We start from the raw sequence: 20,867 nt of genomic DNA on the forward strand, positions 1-20,867 counted from the left end.
TTTCCTTCTGTACTTTCATGTCATGCCTAGCAGTAGTATAGGTGCAACTGATATACAAGGTAAGAAGTGAAAGGTGCCAGTCCCGCCAGCTTCTTCCAGAAATCCTGTTGTTGGAAATTTTACTGCTACCTGTAAAACCATTGTGGGGTGCAAGATGGTGCTGTATGTGTTTCTTTGTCCTTTGGTCAGTGCTGTGAATAAGAGGTAGAAAAACAAGCATGCAGTCAAGTCTGTCCTGGTAAACTTCCCTGAGAACTGTAAAAGCAACAAGACCCAGACTTTGGGACACAGACTGCAGCCCCATGCTCTTAGAGACCACAGCAACTGCAGAAAGAGCAAGTACATCAGTGAGAACAATGTGGGTGTTGCAAAGCTGAAAAACCAGAACTATTATCAGTAAAGAAGGGCAGCTAGCAGGAAGCTGGTGATTAAAGGGCAAAGGTTTGTGCTGGCAAAGGTTTGTGCTATGACAGAGGCTGTCAGACATCACGGGAGGTAGTCACATAAGAGCTGGCTGTGCCTTACTGTTCACAGGACACTGAAGAAAAACAAAACCATTAATTAGTACAGATAAACCATTTTGGGGGAGAATGCAACAGTAAGCAAATGGTTTTAGTACTCAAGGACCGTGATTATTTTTGAGCACAGTGGGGTAGCAGGATGGTGGTAATAAAAGGGATGGTGGGTCTGTTGATTCTGAGTCCTTGGTTATAGTCAAGCCAAAAACAAAACAAAATGTTAAAGACTGCTAATTAAGAAAGCTAAATTCATTTTGCATCCCAAGCTAAATTCATTTTGCATTCCCAGCGCCAAGCAATAGACAGCAGCCAGTCACAGGGAGGAATGATGTTTAACAAAATGGCAGCCAAAGCAATGGTGGCACCTTGTCCTAAAAGGGTGATACCTTTTTCTAAAATGGCAGCAAAATCAAAATGGCGCCCCTGCCCCCCCCCCCCCCCCCCCCCTTGCATGTACGTGTGTGGAGAAAGGCCTTCAAGGCATGTCCTGTTCCTGCCAGCCAATGACAGCAGAGGATGTGAGAAAGGGGGCGGGGTTTCTGGAGTAAATGGCTGCTGAGGCTTGCAGTAGAGCTGGACAGCGGGACTGTGCCATGCCTGCCCTGGCCCCAGGTGCTGCTGTGGGGCACCTCGGTGTCTGTGCAGGGCACACCATGTCACGTGGGCCTGAGGAGCTTTCCTCATGGGAAACGAGTGGTGGCAGAAAGGGGCTAATGAGAAAAGATGGTGGGTGGTGGTGAAGGGAAGGCTGGGGTTGGTGGCAAGACATCTGTGCCGCATGGGAGTGTGGGTGTGCTGGCACCCTGTATGTGGTGCTCTAGTGGTGACCTGTCTGTAAAGAGAATGCTGGAGGTAGAATCATAGAATATCCTGAGTTGGAAGGGACCCATCAGGATCATCGAGTCCAACTCCTGGCACCACACAGGTCTACACAAAAAATGAGACCATATGACTGAGACCACAGTCCAAATGCTTCTTAAACTCCAACAGGCTAGGTGCAGTGGCTACTTCCCTGGGGAGTCTTTTCCAGTGCACAACAACCCTCTCAGTGAAGAACCTCTTCCTGATGTCTGGCCTAAACCTCCCCTGCCGCAGCTTGACGCCACTCCCCTGGGTCCTGTCACTGGTCACTAAAAAGAATAGATCAGCGCTTGCACCTCTACTCCCCCTTATGAGGAAACTGTAGGCCATGATGAGGTCTCCCCTCAGCCTCCTTTTTTCCAGGCTGAACAGCCCAAGTGACCTCAGCCACTCCTCTTCCCCTCTAGGCCCTTCAACAACCCCGTAGCCCTCCTCTGGACACTCTCCAACAGTTTCACATCCTTCTTGTACTGTGGTGCCCAGAACTGCACAAAGTATTCGAGGTGAGGCTGCACCAGGGCAGAGTAGAGTGGGACAATCACTTCCGTCGACTAACTAGCAATGCCGTGCTTGATGCACCCCAGGGTACGGTTGGCCCTCCTGGCTGCCAGGGCACACTGCTGGCTCATATTCTGCTTGCTGTCAGCCACAACCCCCAGATCCTTTCTACGGGACTGCTCTCCAGCATCTTGTCGCCCAGTCTGTACATGTAGCCAGGGTTGCCCCTTCCCAGGTGCAGGACCCAGCACTTGATCTTGTTAGATTTCATGTGGTTGGTGATTGCCCAGCTCTCCAATCTGTCCAGATCTCTCTGCAAGGCCTTTCCACCCTCAACAGAGTCAACAGCTCCTCCAAGTTTAGTGTCATCAACAAATTTGCTCAAAATACCTTCTAGTCCTCCATCCAAATCATTTATAAAAACATTGAAGATGGCTGGCCCTAAAATGGATCCTTGAGGGACCCCAGTAGTGACCATCTGCCAGACTGATATGGCCCCATTTACCACAACCCTTTGACAGGCAGGGGCCTGTCAGCCAATTGCTCACCCATTGTATGATGTTTTTGTTTAGCTGTATGCTGGACATTTTGTCCAGTAGGATCCTCTGGGAAACTGCCAAAAGCTTTACTGAAATCCAAAAAGATCACATCAGCTGGTTTCCCTGAGGTAAATGTACCTCAGGTCTTCTTGCTATTGCCCAAGCCCCTCTGCATACCCCCCTTCCACTACCTCCCCCTCCATCCCTCCCAGCTACACAGTGCACCTAGAGCCATGGGCATGCTGTGGTCAATGTGCACCCATCACTCAGTGCCCTATCTGTGGTGTTTGCAGATCCATTCATGGAGCTCATGGAAGGGAAGAAGATCTCATGGAAGAAACTCCTCACCTTTTTCCTCTTCAGCTTCGTATTCAGCTCCTGCCTCTTTGTTTCTCTTCGTCAGTTCAGGACTCCCAAGCCAGAAGATCACAGTTCCCATCTCTCTACTCAAATGCCTCTTGCTGAAAATACCAGCACCCCACTGAAGAGTGAGCACAGGCTGACCATCCTGCTGTGGAGTTGGCCCTTTGGGCAACACTTTAATTTCAGAAACTGCTCAGAGTTATATGGCACACCAGACTGTTACTTCACTGTCAACCGCAGCTGGTCCCAAAAGGCAGATGCTGTGATTATGCATCACAGGGATGTGTGTTGGGACACAAGAAGACTGGCCCAGATCCCCAGACTCCCATCCCAGCGCTGGATCTGGTTCAACTTGGAGTCTCCAAGTAACTCTCCAAACTTAGTTGCCATGGACAACCTCTTCAACCTGACTATGTCATACCGAAGAGATTCAGACATCTTCAGCCCCTATGGGGACCTGCAGCTCCTCAGACAGCCCCAGCCCTTCAACATCCCATCCAAGACCAAGATGGTGGCTTGGGTAGTCAGCAATTGGCAAGAAGGCTCCCACCGGGTAAAGTACTACCAGGAGCTGAAGAAATACATCACTGTGGATGTCTATGGGCAGCATCACTTGCCCCTGCCCAGCAACAAGCTTCTTCCCACTGTGTCCCAGTACAATTTCTACTTGGCCTTTGAGAACTCCCAGCATGAAGACTACATCACTGAGAAGCTCTGGTGGAACGCTTTGTCCTCTGGCACTGTTCCTGTTGTACTAGGGCCGCCCCGAGAAAACTACGAGCACTTCTTGCCCCCTGACTCCTTCATCCACGTCGATGACTTTCCCAGCGCCAGTGACATGGCACGGTACCTGTTGGAGCTGAGCAGGGACACTGAGCGATACCAGCGCTACTTTCAGTGGCGCAAGTGGCTGAAGCCTGTGGCGGGGACTGGCTGGGCCCTGCAGGTCTGCAGAGCCTGTCACTTCCTGCAGACAACAGAGACCAGATACCGGGTTGTGCCTGATCTGTCTGAATGGTTCGTGTAACTGCCGTTTGCTCAGCTCTCTGCTCTGTTGTGATCCTTTTGTCCTTACTGGGGTTGCAATTCTATGGGTGAAATAGCAATATATAGATTATAAACCTGTTTCGAGGACTTTGTACTGTGCAAAAGTGCCACTGAAAGTGGCAGCCACATTGTGTGGCATTGTGTGACTGCTGCAGGATGCCCAGGTCCTGACCCTGCTTTGTGTGACCCTCCCTGACTGCCTTTGGGGTGCTGCTTCAGGATGCTCAACAGGCTGGAAACTACTGATTTTATTTTACAAGTCTGGGTTTTTTTTGGACAGCTTAGTAAGGCAGCATGGTTTTGAGGAAGGGTCTGACAGAAGCAGAGTGGTGTAGGTGAGGTGCTGAGGATGCCCCTGAAAGCACCGTGAGGTTTGAGCACCCATAGCATCCTGTGGCAAGGAGATGCTCAGCAGTGCCATGTGATGTGCTGCCTCCTCCTGTGTGCCTGGACATAGCAACTTCTGACAGCAGCTGATGCCTCTAGGCCATGTGTTTCTGTGTTTGACCTCTGTCAAGCTTCCTGCTGCTGTTCAGGTCATACCACTGTAAACTTTGCTTTCCAAGTTGGGGAGCCCCATTTTTTGGAGATAGGGGACCCAGTTTTGCCTTCCCAGCTGATACCTCCAGGTATTCAGTTTGTTTTCTTGCCTGCTGCTGAGCCCAGAGATGAGGTTTTCAAAGGTCTGTCCTAGCCCCAAGATATTTCCATGAGGAAAGTCAGCTCAAAGTCCATCTACATACAATTGTTTTCTCAATCAGCAGCATTTAGTAAAGATTTCCGATGAATTCCCTCTACATTTCCTCGTGCAGTCATTCTGTAGCAGATGGTCCATCCACAAGACCTTTTTTTTTTTTTTCTATTTACAGATTGGTTGAATATATTGGTCATCATAAACCTAAGAGTAAATCCTTCACTCTGAAATCTGAACTTTTATCCCTTCCCACTGTTAGTGTCTTGAAGAACCTTTGCTGGAACTTAGTGAACCCCTTCAAAAATTAAAGTAGCGAAATGTACCATATCTTCTTTAGCCATGGACTTGCTAACTGCTTAAAAGAAGAGTAATATATTTGTCACATCAATAAAGATTGATGAATTTTTACTGCCAAATAACTGTTTCTGTCCCTGCCTTGGCTACCTGCAGACACACACCTCCCTCTTCCTTTAGCCCGTAGCTCTTGGATGCATCAACCAACCCTGGTGTTCTTCCCACCTTTAAAGCCTGTTCAGTTCAGAGCAACTGGAGAAATTTAAGATATTGACACTATTAACTGAGCTGGTATGGATTTGAAATAAAGATAAATAATATTCTGCAGGTGAGCTCAGTGAGCAGTCTCTTCCTGTTGATGGATGGCACTGGGGAGTTGGAATGGATGGTTGCTCATTTCACTGCTCTTGCTAGATCTGGGAGATGACACCTGTCCCACAGTAAAATCCTTCTGCCTTAAGACCGCCATAGGGAAAGCTTCAACTTTGGGCATTGGCTTCCAGCATTGCTTTTCTCTGGCACTGCCAGCAAAACTGATTACAAAATGGAGCAGTTGATTAAACCAAGCAGCAACATGGCCCTGCACATGCAGGCACAAAGTCCAGCTGCTTGAAAAGTATGTTCCCATTAAAAAAAAAGCAAACGTAAATTTACAGGAGCTGTTAGAGCTGACGCGTGCTGCATGTGTGAACACAGACAAGAGGAGCTTGCTCGTGGCTTTAACCAACATCATATAAAAAGCCTTCCCAGGAGGACACCACAGTGTAAAGCCCCATGAACACCTTCAGATCACCTGTAGTATTTTTCGCTAGCCTATTTTGAAGGGATGTGCTGTGGGGAGGAAGAGGAGTTCCTAGCAAGTGGCAATGTAGGGTGTATCAGGGCTGGACACACAGTTTTGGTCCTGCTGGAGGCTCGGTGTTGGTGTTTACTGAGATCACTCTGCACATTCAATAGATGTCTTAACAGCCAATTCTGTTCCAGTTTGGATCTCTTTCTTTTGAGCAACCTCCCTCCCAGTGGGAAAGCCAATACTTGTGAATAGGGGCTTCACTGCACACCCCCAAGACCTGTTTGCACAGCCCCTTACAACCTGGCTGGGGGTGCTGGTTGCCACTCCTTGCCATGAGCTGGGCTTAAGGCTGCCTGTGGCCCTCTGGAATGAACCATGCCCTGGACTGCCTGAAATTCTCCTTAACAGACCCACTAGCAACAAGTGAGTATTACCAACAGCATGTCAGCAAAGCAGGCTGAGTGGAAATTACAATGCAGCAATGTCATTAAAACAGTTAAGCTTCCATCAAGATGCCTCAGTGGTCTCCTCAGAAATAAACTATACTGCTTGGTGTTGTCAAGAGATCAAGGAACATTTTTATCCATCATGAAACGCAGGCATAACAGGAGCTTTGGGAGACCACCCAGCACAGCGCTATGTAGCAGAATTACAAGATTGCATCAATTCAAAGAACAGTGGGACAAATCCCGCCCCCCCCCCCGCCAAAAAAAAAAAAAAAAAATTACCAAGAACCACTTAATGGAAAAATATCCTTTCCTGACCCCCCTACCCCCCCACTCCCCGCCCCCCCGGTTTAGTACATCCCCATCTGGTTTAGTACATCCCCAAGTTGAAAAAAAAAAAAAAAAAAAAGTTAAAAATGCCTTTCTAGAGCCTGTTCTTGGAAGGCACAAAGCATGGCTGAAGCCTGCCCTGCAGCCTTGGGCTGAGATGCCTTCCTACACGTACAGACCATGTCAGAGAGGGCACTGGTGGCAGCTTCTGGCAATGCAGCTTCTGGCAATGCCACACTGTGGTGGCAACACACCGTGGAAGTGAGGAAACACAACCATTTTTGCAGAGCCTGGATGGGGAAAGCCCTTCTGGTGTGGGGCTGGAAGGGGAGCTGGCTACCCTGGTGGTCTGCAGGGAAGAAGTGCAAGGGAGGGACTGGATTTAAAACAACTGCTGGGGGTATATCAAGAGAGAGAAAAGGAAAAAAAGGGAAGGGAAGGGAAGGGAAGGGAAGGGAAGGGAAGGGAAGGGAAGGGAAGGGAAGGGAAGGGAAGGGAAGGGAAGGGAAGGGAAGGGAAGGGAAGGGAAGGGAAGGGAAGGGAAGGGAAGGGAAGGGAAGGGAAGGGAAGGGAAGGGAAGGGAAGGGAAGGGAAGGGAAGGGAAGGGAAGGGAAGGGAAGGGAAGGGAAGCAGGGAGGGGAGGGCAGGGGAGGCGAGGCGAGGGGAGGCGAGGCGAGGCGAGGGGAGGCGAGGCGAGGCGAGGAAAAAGAAAATCTGGAAATTTTCTGTTTGTAAATCCAAAGCATGTAAATCATATCACTGAGTTGTGAGGAAGAACCTTTCACAACCTAGAGCAGTTTTCAAGTGGAAGGAAATGCCTTTCCAAGCTTGAAAAACTCCTCAGGTGGTGAAGGGAAGCCCCAGGCTAGGAGGGGCATGCTCTGCAGCAGGAGGAGCATTCCTGCAAGGCAGAATGATCTCTGTGGCTGATGACAGGTGACACCACCTCACCTCGGAGCAGTGGCCAGCTTTGAAGTGCTAAAATGAGTGTTGATGGAGGGAGGTGTTGAATTGCAGGAGAGCACCTGAAAGAGCTTTGGACTCTGTCATGGGCAGCATGGGGACAGGTCTTGACGCATGCATTCAGTAGATGTCCTGCCTGCAGAGAGGGCCAATTCTTTCCAGTTTGGGCTATTTCCTCCTGTGGATAAACCTTTTTCCAACCACATGTAAAGCCAAACATAATTTATCCATCCCTCCTAACGCCTACTGCTGCTGCAGCCCCTCCAGCCATTGCCAGGGTGTGCTTTGAGAGAGCCTGCTCTGCAAAACAGCTGCAAGAAATCCCATTATTGCCTTGTCAACCTCGTAAGCCTGACTGCCTTTGCAGATAGATTCCTGTAGTCATTTGATACCTGTTATAAAAAGATGCATCCCACAGGCTTTGGGACTCTGGGTAGGGAACGGGAGAACCCTGGGTAGGAAATGGGATCAGCTCTCGCTTTTTGTGCTTGAGCCTGGGGTTTTTCTGGGAGCTCGAGGCCAGTGGGAGCAGGTTGGCTTTTATGAGTGTGGTTGCTGCTGGTGATTGCTTTTGGTTTATGACTGATTATCTAGTGCAGAGATGTTTGGCTCCTTGCTCTCAGTGGAGCTGCCATGGTGTTGTATCCAGTTGCATTGGTGTTAATACCAGAGCAGACCTCCTGACTGGGTCAGCCTCATCCCTCCATGAGCCCCGGGGGCTCCAGGGTCCTGGGGGTGACCTGGGGAGCCACAAGGCTCCTGCTGATCCTGAGGCCAGCCAGCCTCTGAGGCTGCAGGAGCAAAGGCTAAATACATATGCAGAGAGCAGTTTTACCAATGCTGACCTCATCCTCAGCCCCCAAATTGTACCACAGCCTTTGAGAACGTGACAAAAAAATACGAATCTGAGTGTCCTTGAAGCATTCAGGCCTGAGGATACCATGGGACTTTGTTGGAGCTTGCTCCCAGCCAGGCTTAAACCATGGGCCTTGAGGAGGGGCTGGTAGAGACGTGGGGACGTCAGGACAAAATATAGCACAAACCATCCTGCAGGGATGCCTCTGGGCAACACAGAGCCATGCACAGGCTGAATTTGTTATGGGATGGGAAAGCTGACACCGCAATTGGGAAACTCTGGAAGAGGCAACTTAATCAAAGGAAACATCTGGAAGGCTGTGCCAGTGCCTGGGGCTGGGAGACCGCACCAAAAAGCTGCAGTCCTGGAACGCTGGTGCTGGGGTTTGCAGCCTCCTTGACCCAAAGGTTTTTCCCATCTGCACCCACTTGGGAAAATGCCGTATGCCAGTGCAAGGGCTGCTTCAGTCCTTCAAAAAGATTATATGAAAATGTCTCCGTTCCTCCAAATCTCCCCTGTTTTTACCCAAAGGTGATAGGAGTCAGACTGAAATGTTTCGGGCTGATGCTTTTGGGCAGAGATGATTCATAAAGTAGGGGAAGGGAGAGGTTTAGAGGGGTATTTCCCCCAAAGGAGAGCAAAAGGCTGATCCTTATGGGGAACTGGGGAGATGATAATATAAAAAACTGAGTTTTGGGGGCAGGGTGTAAGCATACCGTTGCGGTCTAAGGCTGGGGGTGGTCAGCCTTCAGCAGTGCTGGCAGGGCATGGAGAGCAGTGCAGGGTTCTCTCTCTCTGCTGGGGATGGGAAAGGGCAGTGGCCAATGACCCCAACCATTTCCAGAGCTTAGGAAGTAGCCCAGTGCAGGGGACTGGGAGCTGCTGTCCTGGCAGAGGGTGAAACTGCTGTCTGCAGCACCCATGGGCTTTGCATCCATGGGACCCCTGCCCAGCAGAGCCCCCAGGGCCATAGGAGAGTGGAGAGAGGAGAGTGGAGAGGAGAGGGAAGGCAGAGCTTGGGAGAAACAAATCCTCACCCAGCCCAGTGCAGTTTGCAATTTGGGAGGGTAACAAAAATGTCTCAGATACACCAAAACCCTGCAAATGCAGCAGCTGCAGCCTTCTGTGCTGAAGAGCTTCATCACAGCCAGGTTTGTCTTCAGTGCATGAAGGTGCCTGAACCAGCCCTGTAAAATCAATTCTTTCCAGCTTTCTGAGCCTACAGGCAGATCCTTACTGTGCTTTAGAAACCTGCTTCTCTTTTTGTCTGATGATACTGGGAGAGGGAACATGAAACTATGAAGATTGTTTTCTCCACAGCTGTCTAGCACCACTGAGCTCCCTCCTTCCCTTGCTGCAAATCCCCAGCAGCAGCTGAAGCAACAATTATTCGTGTTCCTGGGCTTCTCGTTGTGGGTAGTGACTACGTTGTTGGTATCTCTACGAAAGAGATATGGGGAAATATGACTATAGATACACTTGATTTTTTCTTTTCTTTTCTTTTCTTTTCTTTTCTTTTCTTTTCTTTTCTTTTCTTTTCTTTTCTTTTCTTTTCTTTTCTTTTCTTTTCTTTTCTTTTCTTTTCCTTTCTTTTTTTCTTTTCTTTTCTTTTCTTTTCTTTTCTTTTCTTTTCTTTTCTTTTCTTTTCTTTTCTTTTCTTTTCTTTTCTTTTCTTTTCTTTTCTTTTCTTTTCTTTTCTTTTCCTTTCCTTTCCTTTCCTTTCCTTTCTCTTTTCTTTTCTTTTCTTTTCTTTTCTTTTCTTTTCTTTTCTTTTCTTTTCTTTTCTTTTCTTTTCTTTTCTTTTCTTTTCTTTTCTTTTCTTTTCTTTTCTTTTCTTTTCTTTTCTTTTCTTTTCTTTTCTTTTCCTTTCCTTTCTCTTTCCTTTCCGTTCCGTTCCTTTTTTCTGGAGACATGCAAACTGTACACTCTGGTCTTCACTTTTATTGTGGGCTTTCCAGTTTGAAGTGTGGCTGGGTTTATCTTCCCACAGTATTTCTTACCAGGAGGTAATTGTGAGACGTGCAAACCATTCAGTAGGGTTGAGCACCCTCAGCATCCCATTTCCCAGCTGTTTCTTCTTCCATTTAAAAATGAAGAAATTAGTATAGTACATCTTTTGGGAGCTTGGGATTTCAAGCTGGTGCTTTAAAGCAAGCATCAGCCAGTGAAACTCTCCCACATACACTATGCAATCAGGCAACACACACCCCATCCCCAAGAAATTGCACTCAAAATCTGTGCAGCCCCAGACCAGCAGCACATTCGCCTGCATGCTGTTGCCTGCAAATGTTGTTTTCTTTCTATTTTTTGTTCTCTTGAACAAGTCAGATTTTCCAAGCAGCCCTCTCCAATTTTGTCATTATAACTTGTTTGTCCGTCCGTCCGTCCGTCCGTCCGTCCGTCCTTCCTTCCTTCCTTCCTTCCTTCCTTCCTTCCTTCCTTCCTTCCTTCCTTCCTTTTTCTTTCTTTCTTTCTTTCTTTCTTTCTTTCTTTCTTTCTTTCTTTCTTTCTTTCTTTCTTTCTTTCTTTCTTTCTTTCTTTCTTTCTTTCTTTCTTTCTTTCTTTCTTTCTTTCTTTTTCTCTCTCTCCCTTTCTCTCTTTCTCTTTCCTTCTCTCTTTCACACTTCCTCTTTCTTTTTCTTTCTCTTTGTCTCTTCCATTCCTTCCTTCCTTCCTCCCTCCCTCCCCCTCCCCCTCCCTTTCCCACTTCCCCTTCCCCTTCAGCCCTTCCCCTGGACAGGCTGGCAGTGGGATTACAGCCTTGCTCAGCCTCTTCAGCGCACATGCACACACATGCACGCACGCACATGTACAAGGATTTATGAGTCTCAAAAGATGCTTCATAAAATATTTACAGAGCGGAGCTTCAAGTGTGAGCATTTGACTCAGCCACGAGCCATCCATGGCTGTCAGGCCTCTGGGTGGCATGATGGGGGGAATATAAACAGATCTTTTTTTCCATTCCCCCTAAAAAAACTTTATAAACCTGTGTGTTTCAAAAGTGGTTTAGCATATTTTTTTTTTTTTGGTTCTTCCCCCCCTCTACCCAGTGCCAAGGGCAGCGGGGCAGCTCACTGGCTGTGCTCAAGATGGAGCGGTTTTGTTTACAAACGTAGGAACTTGTACCCACAAGCATGCCATAGCTGCAGCCTATTTTTTAGTGAAAAAAAAAAAAAAAAAAAAGTGTTTTTCTCTTAACACTCATGTTCTCATAACACTCAGGGGGTGTTATACTTTTACAGGACGTTGCTGCAGCCTCTTCCCAACACTCCGTGAATGTGGTGGCAGCATAAACACCTTACAGCTTAATCATGTGTTAAGATGAGCAATGCATTAAATGCGGGAGATGCTCAATGTAATAACTGGGGGCAGCACTTGTTCAGTGGGTGCAGTGCCCACGAGGAGAGGCTGACACCTGTTCAGTGGTGTCAGGAGTTTCAAAGCAGGGTTCAAATGCTCTGCAGATCTGGGGTGGGCACAGCGCTGCCCATGCCCACAGCATGGAAACGTGTCTGCATGCTGAGCTTGGCTGGGATTCCAAATTGCAGCATTTCCCCCAAAATGAAATATTAATCATCATAATCATCCTAATATGAAGAGCAACAAAGCCTCAGCCAATGCTTGCTGCTGACTGTGAGATGTTTTTCCTATAAAATAAAACATGCTTCTAACCTCAGTGCTGCTTCTGGATAAGCAAATGAAATATTTTTCTGGCTGACCTTATCAAAACCTTTTCTTTTCTTTTCTTTTCTTTTCTTTTCTTTTCTTTTCTTTTCTTTTCTTTTCTTTTCTTTTCTTTTCTTTTCTTTTCTTTTCTTTTCTTTTCTTTTCTCCTTTCTCTCTTATTTTCTCTTCTCTTCTTTTTTTTTCTCTCCTTTTCCTTTCTCTCTTCTTTTTTTCTCTGTTCTTTTTTTCTCTCCTTTTCTTTTCTCTCTTCTTTTTTTCTCCTTTTCTCTCTTCTTTTCTCTCTCTTCTCTTTTATTTTCTCTTTTCTTTTTTCTCTCCTCTCTTTTCTTTTTTCTCTTCTCTTCTCTTTTTTCTTTTCACATGATTTTGTCAGAATCAGTGTATCCCTATGGGTCACTTCAGCTGGAACAAGCCTTTGCGCCAACCCAAGCCTTTACAAGCAGGGGGCAAGGACAATGATTCATGTGGCCATACCAATACAAACCCATGCAGGCAATACCCCGGTCCTGGTAACGTTTTTAACTGGTGATTTTACATAAATATTGTTTTACGATGATGGAGTAAAAGAAATGGGGGCTGTTGGCAGGAAACTGGAGCTTCTGCCACTCCTCCCTGCCTTCCCGAAAGAAAAGCTAAATTTCCCATTTCCCTGCCCATCCTGCAGACATAATGCCATGCTGCTATCCTTTATACATAGGCATCAGTAAAAGATGAACCACAGAGAAATCAGTGTAATTCTCCTTTTATTTTTACTTTACCGTGAGTATGTAACAGCATCACACCCAAGTTTATGTTTGTCTAAAAAAAATCATATTTTTCCCATTGTTTAGCATAAATGGTAAAATTGTAATAAATGTAAACTGCATTTGGCACCATTTGGATCAATAAATAAAATATTTTTTAAAAAAGAGAGAAAGAACGCATTACGTAGATGGCACACTATGGTATCTAAATAAATAACATAAGTTACTTTGAATAAATAGAGCGTATCTAAAATATAGATGCATTGCATCAACTTCTGCAGATGGTCGGTCAGACCCAACTATACCAGAAGGGAAATGGATCTACGCAGACAGTGCCGAGCAGAGCCATGGAGACGGGGCTGCCTCCGCTTGTGCCCACCCTGCTCCCACCTGCAGTTGCTAAACCTCTGTGTTTACTTCTGTGTTTTTTTTTTCCCTTTTATCCTTTTTTTTTTTTTTTTCCCTCTTCTTGGGCCTCAAGTTTGAGGCTACGCCTTGTTTAACCAAGAACAAAAACATGTGGTAGCCCTATTTATTGAGAGAAGAAGGCTGAGGTTTTGAATACCGATGAAAAATAATTTGTCTTGATAAACTGGGAAAAATGATTTCTTCCCAGCAAGTTTCTGGACCTGTTTAAATAAGGAACACGATGTTTGCCAGTGCTTTCATCAAGTGGAAACAATGATGTTAGGCCCATTTCCCCCTCACAGATACCAAATCGGGAGTGAGCCCGTTGTCAGCAAATGGGATCCCGACTGATGCAAGTGACAGGCGGAGCCGAGCCAGAGCCAGAGCCAGCGCTGCTGCGCCTCGCACGCCTCCGGCTCCGGCCAGCATTACACAAACACAGGCACGTTCATATAGAGATGTGTATAGTAAAACACAATGAAACGTCCCATAACTCATTGTAGGAGAGCCAGGATAACATAACACTCATATTTTGCGCTGTCACCACCGGAATAGTTTTAAACATCTTGTGTTTCCAAACCTCTTGAGTTTTCAAACTCTGTGAAACACCCTTGCCTCCTGCCCTTGCAGGTGATGCTGAAGCAAGGCTGCAGCAGCGGATAGGCAAGCTGCAAGAAGACACAAGAACCCTAAAACCACCCCCTGACAGATGTGGCACACCATTGTTATTATTAACAATAAGTAATGCATGGGATGACAAGGAAGGGAGACAGATGAGTTTTTGCTGTAGCTTTGAGGAGGGAATTTTCCATCCTTTTGCCTTTTCTGCATTGTAGACATTCTTACAGACAGCTCCAGCTCCTATTACAGCAGAGAGGGCCGGAGAAACGGAAAGCATTAGGGAAATATCAGTATTTCTATTGGAACCACATTTCTCTGCCCAGGCAGCAGCAGCACGGCACAGGACAATGTGGGCTGGACGATGCTCCTGCAGCGGCACAGGGTGGACTCAGTGTCACCAAGAGGACAGCCCCAAGCAACATGCACGACAGTGACATGCAAGCCAAAACCACCCTCAGGCAACAGCCGCAACGGGTGTGCTCAGCCCCAGAACTGCTCCAGGAGCCGTGTGGTTGTGAAGCCCAGCTGCAGCCCAGCTGTGCTCCAAAAACCCCACGCTCAGCACACTCGGCCGCTGCACCATCAGCAGTGAATGTCAGCCACTTCCCCTGCTCCTCTGTGCAGGCGGGATGCTGATGGGATGAAAAAGAGGGGGGGGGAAGGGAGGGAATAAAGGTTCAGCACAGCTATTTGCATTGATTTGCAGTGTGCACGCATTGCATCAAATTTTCCCTCATAGGCCCGGACTTTTGGGTCTGGGGTGCCCGAGCCCCTTCACCTCCCCACTGCTCACAGCCAAGGGCAGGCAGGAGGATGGGACCTTTGGCCTCATCCCTCATGTCAGGTCTGCTCTCAGCAGGCACTGCTGAGCTCTTGCACATCACAGCACCCTAAAACCCCCTGATATTTCTCAGAACTTTCTACAAACAGGCTGTAAACAGACAGCAATGCAGCAGTTATGAAATCCCACAAGCACCTCCCTGGGCTCAGGACAATGCAGGCAGGGGCAGCTGCAGGGAGCCCATCTACAAACCCTCCTTACACGGGGCCCGGTGCTGCACTGCTGCTGTGCTGTAGCACCTTCCCTTCCTTTAGTGCTCGAGTTCCTGCCTTTTTTTTTTTTTAACTGGAGGCTTCTGCAACAAAACTAATTTTAGTTTTATAGTAGTATGAACTGGAAAGCACCCAAGCCCTTGAGAGTGCCGTTATTATTATTAGATTTGGGTGTATTTTATTTTTTTTTAGTCAGGAGTGAGTTGGTTATCTGCCGTGAGCAACCACACTGATAGTGTTCGTCTGCTGCCTCCATTCTACTCCTACTGCACAGCCCCTGGCTGCTTATTTTGGGGGACATCTTTCTCATTCCCCTTCCATGCAACCCTCACAGTGCTGCGGCACTTTGCAAAAGCATTTTGTGAGCAGCCAGCTCTGCGCACCTGCAGTGTCACACAGCTTTCACCATCTCAGCAGCATTTGTGTCCCAGTGTGCATCCGCCCGTGCCAGTGCCCCGCAGACAGGCTTTGCACCCCATGCCAGTGGCACCGTCTCCTTTTCCCAGTCGTGAGGGGGAAAACTCAGCGTTACAGAATGCAGACTGCTTTCATGGGGACGCTGGGTGCACGGCCAGCCCTGCTGAAGGATGGTGTTTACATTGCATCGCTACATCCTGACTCCGCTCAGCCAAGAGTGGCTGCTGGATGGAAAGCACAAAGCCAGCCCGGCCCTGCGCAGGGGTCAGGCAGCTGCTGCCCCCCATCCCCCTACTGCCTACCCTGTCAGGGGGAAACAGGGGCTGCCGTGTCCCCTGCGGGGCTGCACCCCAAAATCCCACACAGCCCCTGTAGCAGCACAACTGCTCCCCACTCCATCACAGAGCTGGGCTGGGAATGGGGCCACCACTGCCACAGGGGCTGCGAGCAGAGTGTTTTCACTCGCAGTGGTTAATGCCCAGGACATGACACCAATATTCTCCTTCTGTTTATGATTTGCTTTTTCTGGGAAGAAGGCCAAGGGGAGAAAACCCATCAATCCCAGGCAACAAATTTAGCCTGCCCAGAGAATGCAAAAGTCTGCGGTCTCATTTATTTCTCCGCAGAGTAAACAAGAGTGACACTGCTGTAAATGCGAACCGTAGCCAAAGCCCAGGCCTGAGCCCTCTCCCGCGCACAATTTGAGCCCCACCGCCCTGCAAGGCAATGGGAATTACACACGTGCTGCAGCTGGCAGGGCCAGTCTGGCTTTCGGGGGATCCCAAACCGTCGGTGCTCCCAGCCACGCTGCCAACCCAGCTTTGCCAGTGGCTTCGTGGTGCTTTGTCCCCTCCCTGGTGGTGGCACATCTCAAGCCCCACTGCCTGCAGAGGGGTTGAGAGGTTAATCCAGTTACTTCAGATTATCCCAAGTTTTAAAAAGACAAGCCCAGGCTGCAGAGTGTGAGGTGATCACAAAGCAGGCACCGGGAGTGGAGCCAGACCCTTTCCCCAGAGCACAAACCAGTGTCCGTGCAGCTCTGCTCCACACCAGGGAATCTGGGGGCATGGGACCACCCCTGTGCAGCATAGGGACCCCAGCGTGGCTGCAGTGAAACCAGGAAACCCCACACACAGGGCAGCTTCAGCCCATGGGGTTCAGCACCCGCCTGAGGGCACCCGCAGCTGTTTAACACTCCCCGTGCCCATAACACGCACTATGCATCTAGCGCATCCTGTCCAGCACCATGGCACCACCTGCACAGCCCTGCAGTGCAGCCTCTTGCTCCTACCACCCCACACACCTGGACTCATCACCTCTGTGCAGTTCACACCTGCTTTGCATCCCCCTTTCAGCTTGTGATGTGTCCCATATGTGTGACACGCTGTGTTCAACACACCCCATGTGCATGCACCCCAAGCGTGCAAAGTGCCCTGTGCCCACAGCACACCCTGCTCATGTGTTGCACACCCACTGGCACCCCCAGACCACCCCTCAACGACTGCAGCCTCCAATGGCACTTACAGCTTCCTCTACAGTCCTGTACAGTCACGTCACACGTGTATGTGAGCCAGGAAGCGCTTGGGGATAAACGAGCATCGCAGTCTCTTCTCCTCCCACAGCCCCCACTGCCCCAAATGGGGAGGGTCACTGGGGCAGGCAGCAGTGCAAGGCCCGTCCCCATCCTCACAGCAGACCGTGGCCCCTTGGCCTTGCTGCCAGCGGTTCTGGGGCATCGCCTCCGCCTGGCCACACCGGCCCTTCACACGCAGCCACACTCCTTGGCCGAGAGCTCGTTGACAGTGTAGTAGCGGTTGTAGGCATCCAAGAAGGAGACATCGTCGTCATACGAAAGCGGCCGGCAGCAGGGCCGAGCCCGGACCTTCTCCTTCCTGATCCTCCTCTTGCTGCGTACACTCTTCAGTGAGAGGTCATAGTTCCTGACAGCTGTGTCACAGGTGCCGCTGCAGTAGCGGAACAGCACCGTCTCGTCTGACTCATAGCCCAGGCCCAGCTCGCTGACGCTTACCTCCAGCTCCTTCAGGGCACAGGGTTTGTGGCGAGCTCGTGCGCGCTTCATGCGGTTGCCCGCCTTGGGGAAGAGAGGCAGCTCGTGGCCCCCTGAGTTCATGGCCTGGCTGTAGCGCTCCACCAGTGCTGAGATGAGCTGCCGGATCTCCCCCTCCGTGTAGCTCTCGAACAAGCTGCTGTCTGCAAGAGAAGGGGTGGCCGTTAGCAGGTGTCCCCCCTGGTGGGTGTCCCCTGGAGCTGTGGATGTACCCCAGTGCTGGCTCCCTGCTCCCTCCATGCAAGGGTTTGCAGAAAATTGCAAAATTGATCTCAACAACATGTTGCTGAACCACAGTGACTGCCTGAACCAGCCCTTGGCTGGGAGGACAGGGAAGACACTGGGCCAGTAGCCACTGCGGGGCCACTCAGTGCCCCAGCCAGGTCACACCCTGCATGCACGGGGCTGAGACCCCGTGGAGGTACCTTGTTGTGCTGCTGCCACTGCCACTGCCCACAAAAAAACACACACACACACCTCCCTCCCCTTTCCTTCTACTGTCTGTTTTCTCCCCTGCCCGGAGCTGTCCCAAACAGCCTCTTTCCCTGCACAACATCAAGCGCATGCTTAAAAGTGAAATTTAGGGGACAGAAAGCAGTACTGTTGTGCTCTTGCTTTCCAGATGGCCAGTGGCAGCACTGCTGTGGCCAGGGATCAGGCAGCAGGGCTGCTCCAGCTGGAGCATGACACTGGGGCTTGAGCAGCAATGGCACCTATAGGTGGACACGGGAGGACCCCACGCTTGCACTAAGCAGCACAGGAGAATTAACAATGCCAGCAACAGTCCTCGGTGGCATCACTCCAACTTGCAGATGTGCAAAAACGTGGGTGAATTGCCTGGTCCCCACCACGAGGTGATGCTGCAGAAAAGCCATGATGGGGTGGTGAGAAACACCAACAAACTGAATATTTGTGATGATTCCCTGTTGTCTTGGTGAAAGGGCTGCCCAACAAAATCCCTACGCACACAGCCAATGGCCATGGCCAACAAGCAGACACTGCTGGCAACATCTGTGTCCCTTTGTCCTAACCCTGAGGCTAGGCTTGGTCCAACTCAGTGCCAGGAGAAGCATCAGAATGAGGAGAAAAGCATAATTTGACAGCTTGTCATCAATTTCAAAATTTCAAACCAAAAAGAAGTTCTTCTCGTTTGGAATAAAAGCAAACATGCCTGGGATTTCCAGCAAGCACAAAGGGATGAGCACAGCTTTGGGGGAAGTCGCTGCCTCACAGCAGGATGGAGCTGTTCCCCTTTGCTTTGAGCTCCCATTTGACATTTCGCATTTTTAAAAACAGCATGGAAATTAAAAGAAACAAGAAAAAGAAAGAAAGCCGTTTGGTGAGGAGAAAAAAAAAAAAAAAAAAAAAAAAGCAGCTTCTTTGCATTAAGATGAGCTGTTTGCATTTGGTTTCCCTGCATGAAGAGCTGATGTGCTTGCATGAAGATTTGTTGCCCAGAGGCTGCGTTTTCCATGCATAGTTTTCTAGGGACCAGTGCCTCCCGACTCCGCTCCTTGCTAAATGCTTGTAACCCACTGATGCAGGAGCAGCAAGAGAGGGAAGGGAGGCAGCAGAGTGAGCATGCCTGGGTGAACACCTGAGGACACAGTGGCATCTATGGGCTCAGCCTCAGGAGAGCCAAAAACAGCCTCTGCTGGTGTTGAGCAGCCGGGGCGCGGGCGCGGCAGCTTACACTGGGTGAGCAGCGAGCTGTGGCGTGGCAGGGCCCGGGGGGGTCTCCGCAGAGCCGCCGGCAGTGAAGAGGAGGATGCCCGTGAGGACAGCGAGGAAGGCAAGGGGCTGTATGTCCGGCTTCCGTTGAACATGTCTCTACAAACTAAAATGGATAACATGGAACTGAGGAGCATCGATGCAATGGCTGCAAACTTCCATACCTTCATCTTAGAGCAAGTCAGAACATTGAAACTCTGCAAAACAGGCAAAACAAATATCCTTATTATATGGCCTTTGCCCGTGGCCCCCTCTCTCACCCCCAGCCCCACGTCTCCAGCCCATCCCCTCCACCCCCGAGACTGGTCCAGCTTTTTGGTGGGGAAGCCAAGGCACAGAGATGTACTGCAGCCCCAGGCTGTGCTGCACAGAGAAAAGGCAAAGGTGGCTCTTGGCTGGTATGTCCCACTTGGTGACAGTGGGGACAAGGAAATGTCCTCGTCCCATGCATCCCTTACAGCAGGCAGCCTCACCAGACACATTTAAGCCTCCTTTCTGGTGGCTGGATCTCCATGTCGCACTGGGGACGATACCCCAACAGGTGGATGCAAGTAAAGGATGGACAAAGCCATGTCCCAGCCCCGCTCCATCGTCCTCACCCTGCACTGAGCCCCACTACAGCTTGCTCCGCCCCTGCTGGCCACCAGCTCACCCAGGGCCCAGACCCCACTGGGGTTCAGGGTTACGCTGCCTGACCTCTGCACAAATCCCTGCCCCACCAGTGGACCAACATGGATGCCCCCACTCTGTCAAAACTAGTGAAAAATCACAAAAATCTCAAGAACATCCCTGGTGCATCCCAGCATCCAGCAACACAGTGGGCAGGAGCAGCGCTAGCACGCAGGGACCACAGGCAGGCCAAAATTCGGGGCTGCAGCATGGGAGACAAATCTTGCAAGCAGCTGGGACAAGGCTGCAGATGCCCTTACCTGACACTGCTGGATTTTGTCCATCCAAAGCAGGTTGGACGTAGTAGGATTTGAGAGGCGCCAGCGCAACCCTGCCAGGCCGTGGGAGGTCGGGTCTGAATGCCTGCTGGCGAGCTGTCAGCCATTAAATCCCCATCAATGCCAGCCCTCGGAAAGCGGCACTGACTCGCAGTCGCCTCCCAGCCCCTTTTTCTCATTTCAGTTCCTTACAAACTCCAAACATTTCTCCTTTTTAAATAAATTTTCCACAGGGGGGGAGGGGAGAGAGGGGAGAAGGAAGAAGAGAATGAGAGGGGAAAAAAAATACCCACAGCCCAGTTTAGCAATATTTGCCAAATAGAATTTACTGGGGGAAAATGTTTATTTTAAAATGGAATTTGACAGATTCACTTTTACCATTATTGTGGAAAACAACGAGAATGCTGTCCCATTGCCAACAACACTTTATTTTACAGGATGCAGATAATTACATGTTAACTAATAGTAATTACATGCCCTGTAGGTTACAAGATAATTGTATAACCCAGCCAGAGTCTAAATATTTTCAACTGGGCTATAAACAATGCCAAGATAGAAAAAGAATAGTTTAGCCATATAAGGAGGTAAGAGCATGAAATCCTGCCGTGGTACCAGGAGGCAGTGCTAGCCAAGACACTGAGCCGATAAGCACCCGCTGCAAAACTCGTGCCGTGGCAAGTGCTCGCAGCTGGTGAGCCGGGGCAAGTGCTCGCAGCTGGCTCATGGGGTGGGCGCACCCAGAGTGGACGGTGCTGGCCCCTCGAGCCCCAGCAAAGCCACCACAGGAAGGATGATTGTGGCCTTTGGGTGTTTGCCCCACCATTAATTGCAATGATTAAGTGCCTTAAAGTTGAGATTTCACCTGTGAGTCATGAGCTCAAGCAACTGGCAGGAGCAGGGAACAGGCACCAAAAACACTCAAGGATGTCACACAGATCCCAGAGAGGCATCAGGGCATGGCTGCTAAAGCACACAGGGCTGAGAAAATTG

The 20,867-nt window shown here is 49.5% G+C and overlaps 2 protein-coding genes across 3 annotated transcripts; one reads left to right on the plus strand and one right to left on the minus strand.

Moving 5' to 3' along the window:
* Positions 1–2,717: 2,717 nt before the first annotated feature.
* Positions 2,718–3,806, plus strand: LOC311219561 (4-galactosyl-N-acetylglucosaminide 3-alpha-L-fucosyltransferase FUT6-like; the record flags this gene model as incomplete). The annotated part of the gene is made up of 1 exon (XM_084302733.1): positions 2,718–3,806. One exon carries the CDS (start codon positions 2,718–2,720, stop codon positions 3,804–3,806), a length of 1,089 nt encoding a protein of 362 aa, XP_084158859.1.
* Positions 3,807–16,893: 13,087 nt separating this feature from the next.
* Positions 16,894–19,914, minus strand: LOC311219416 (neurturin-like; the record flags this gene model as incomplete). Of its 2 annotated transcripts, XM_084302543.1 has the most annotated exons (3): positions 19,860–19,914; positions 18,893–19,036; positions 16,894–17,342 (listed from the first exon to the last, which is right to left on the minus strand). In XM_084302543.1, exons 2-3 carry the CDS (start codon positions 19,023–19,025, stop codon positions 16,894–16,896), a joined length of 582 nt encoding a protein of 193 aa, XP_084158669.1. In that variant the 5' UTR covers positions 19,026–19,036; positions 19,860–19,914. The 2 variants fall into 2 exon arrangements, with proteins under 2 accessions (XP_084158669.1, XP_084158668.1); XM_084302542.1 differs by lacking the exon at positions 19,860–19,914 and having other exon boundaries at positions 18,893–19,124.
* Between the last annotated feature and the right edge of the window lie 953 nt (positions 19,915–20,867).

The sequence above is a fragment of the Netta rufina genome (genome assembly GCF_964035555.1).
Source record: "Netta rufina genome assembly, chromosome: 28".
Lineage (NCBI taxonomy): Eukaryota > Metazoa > Chordata > Aves > Anseriformes > Anatidae > Netta > Netta rufina.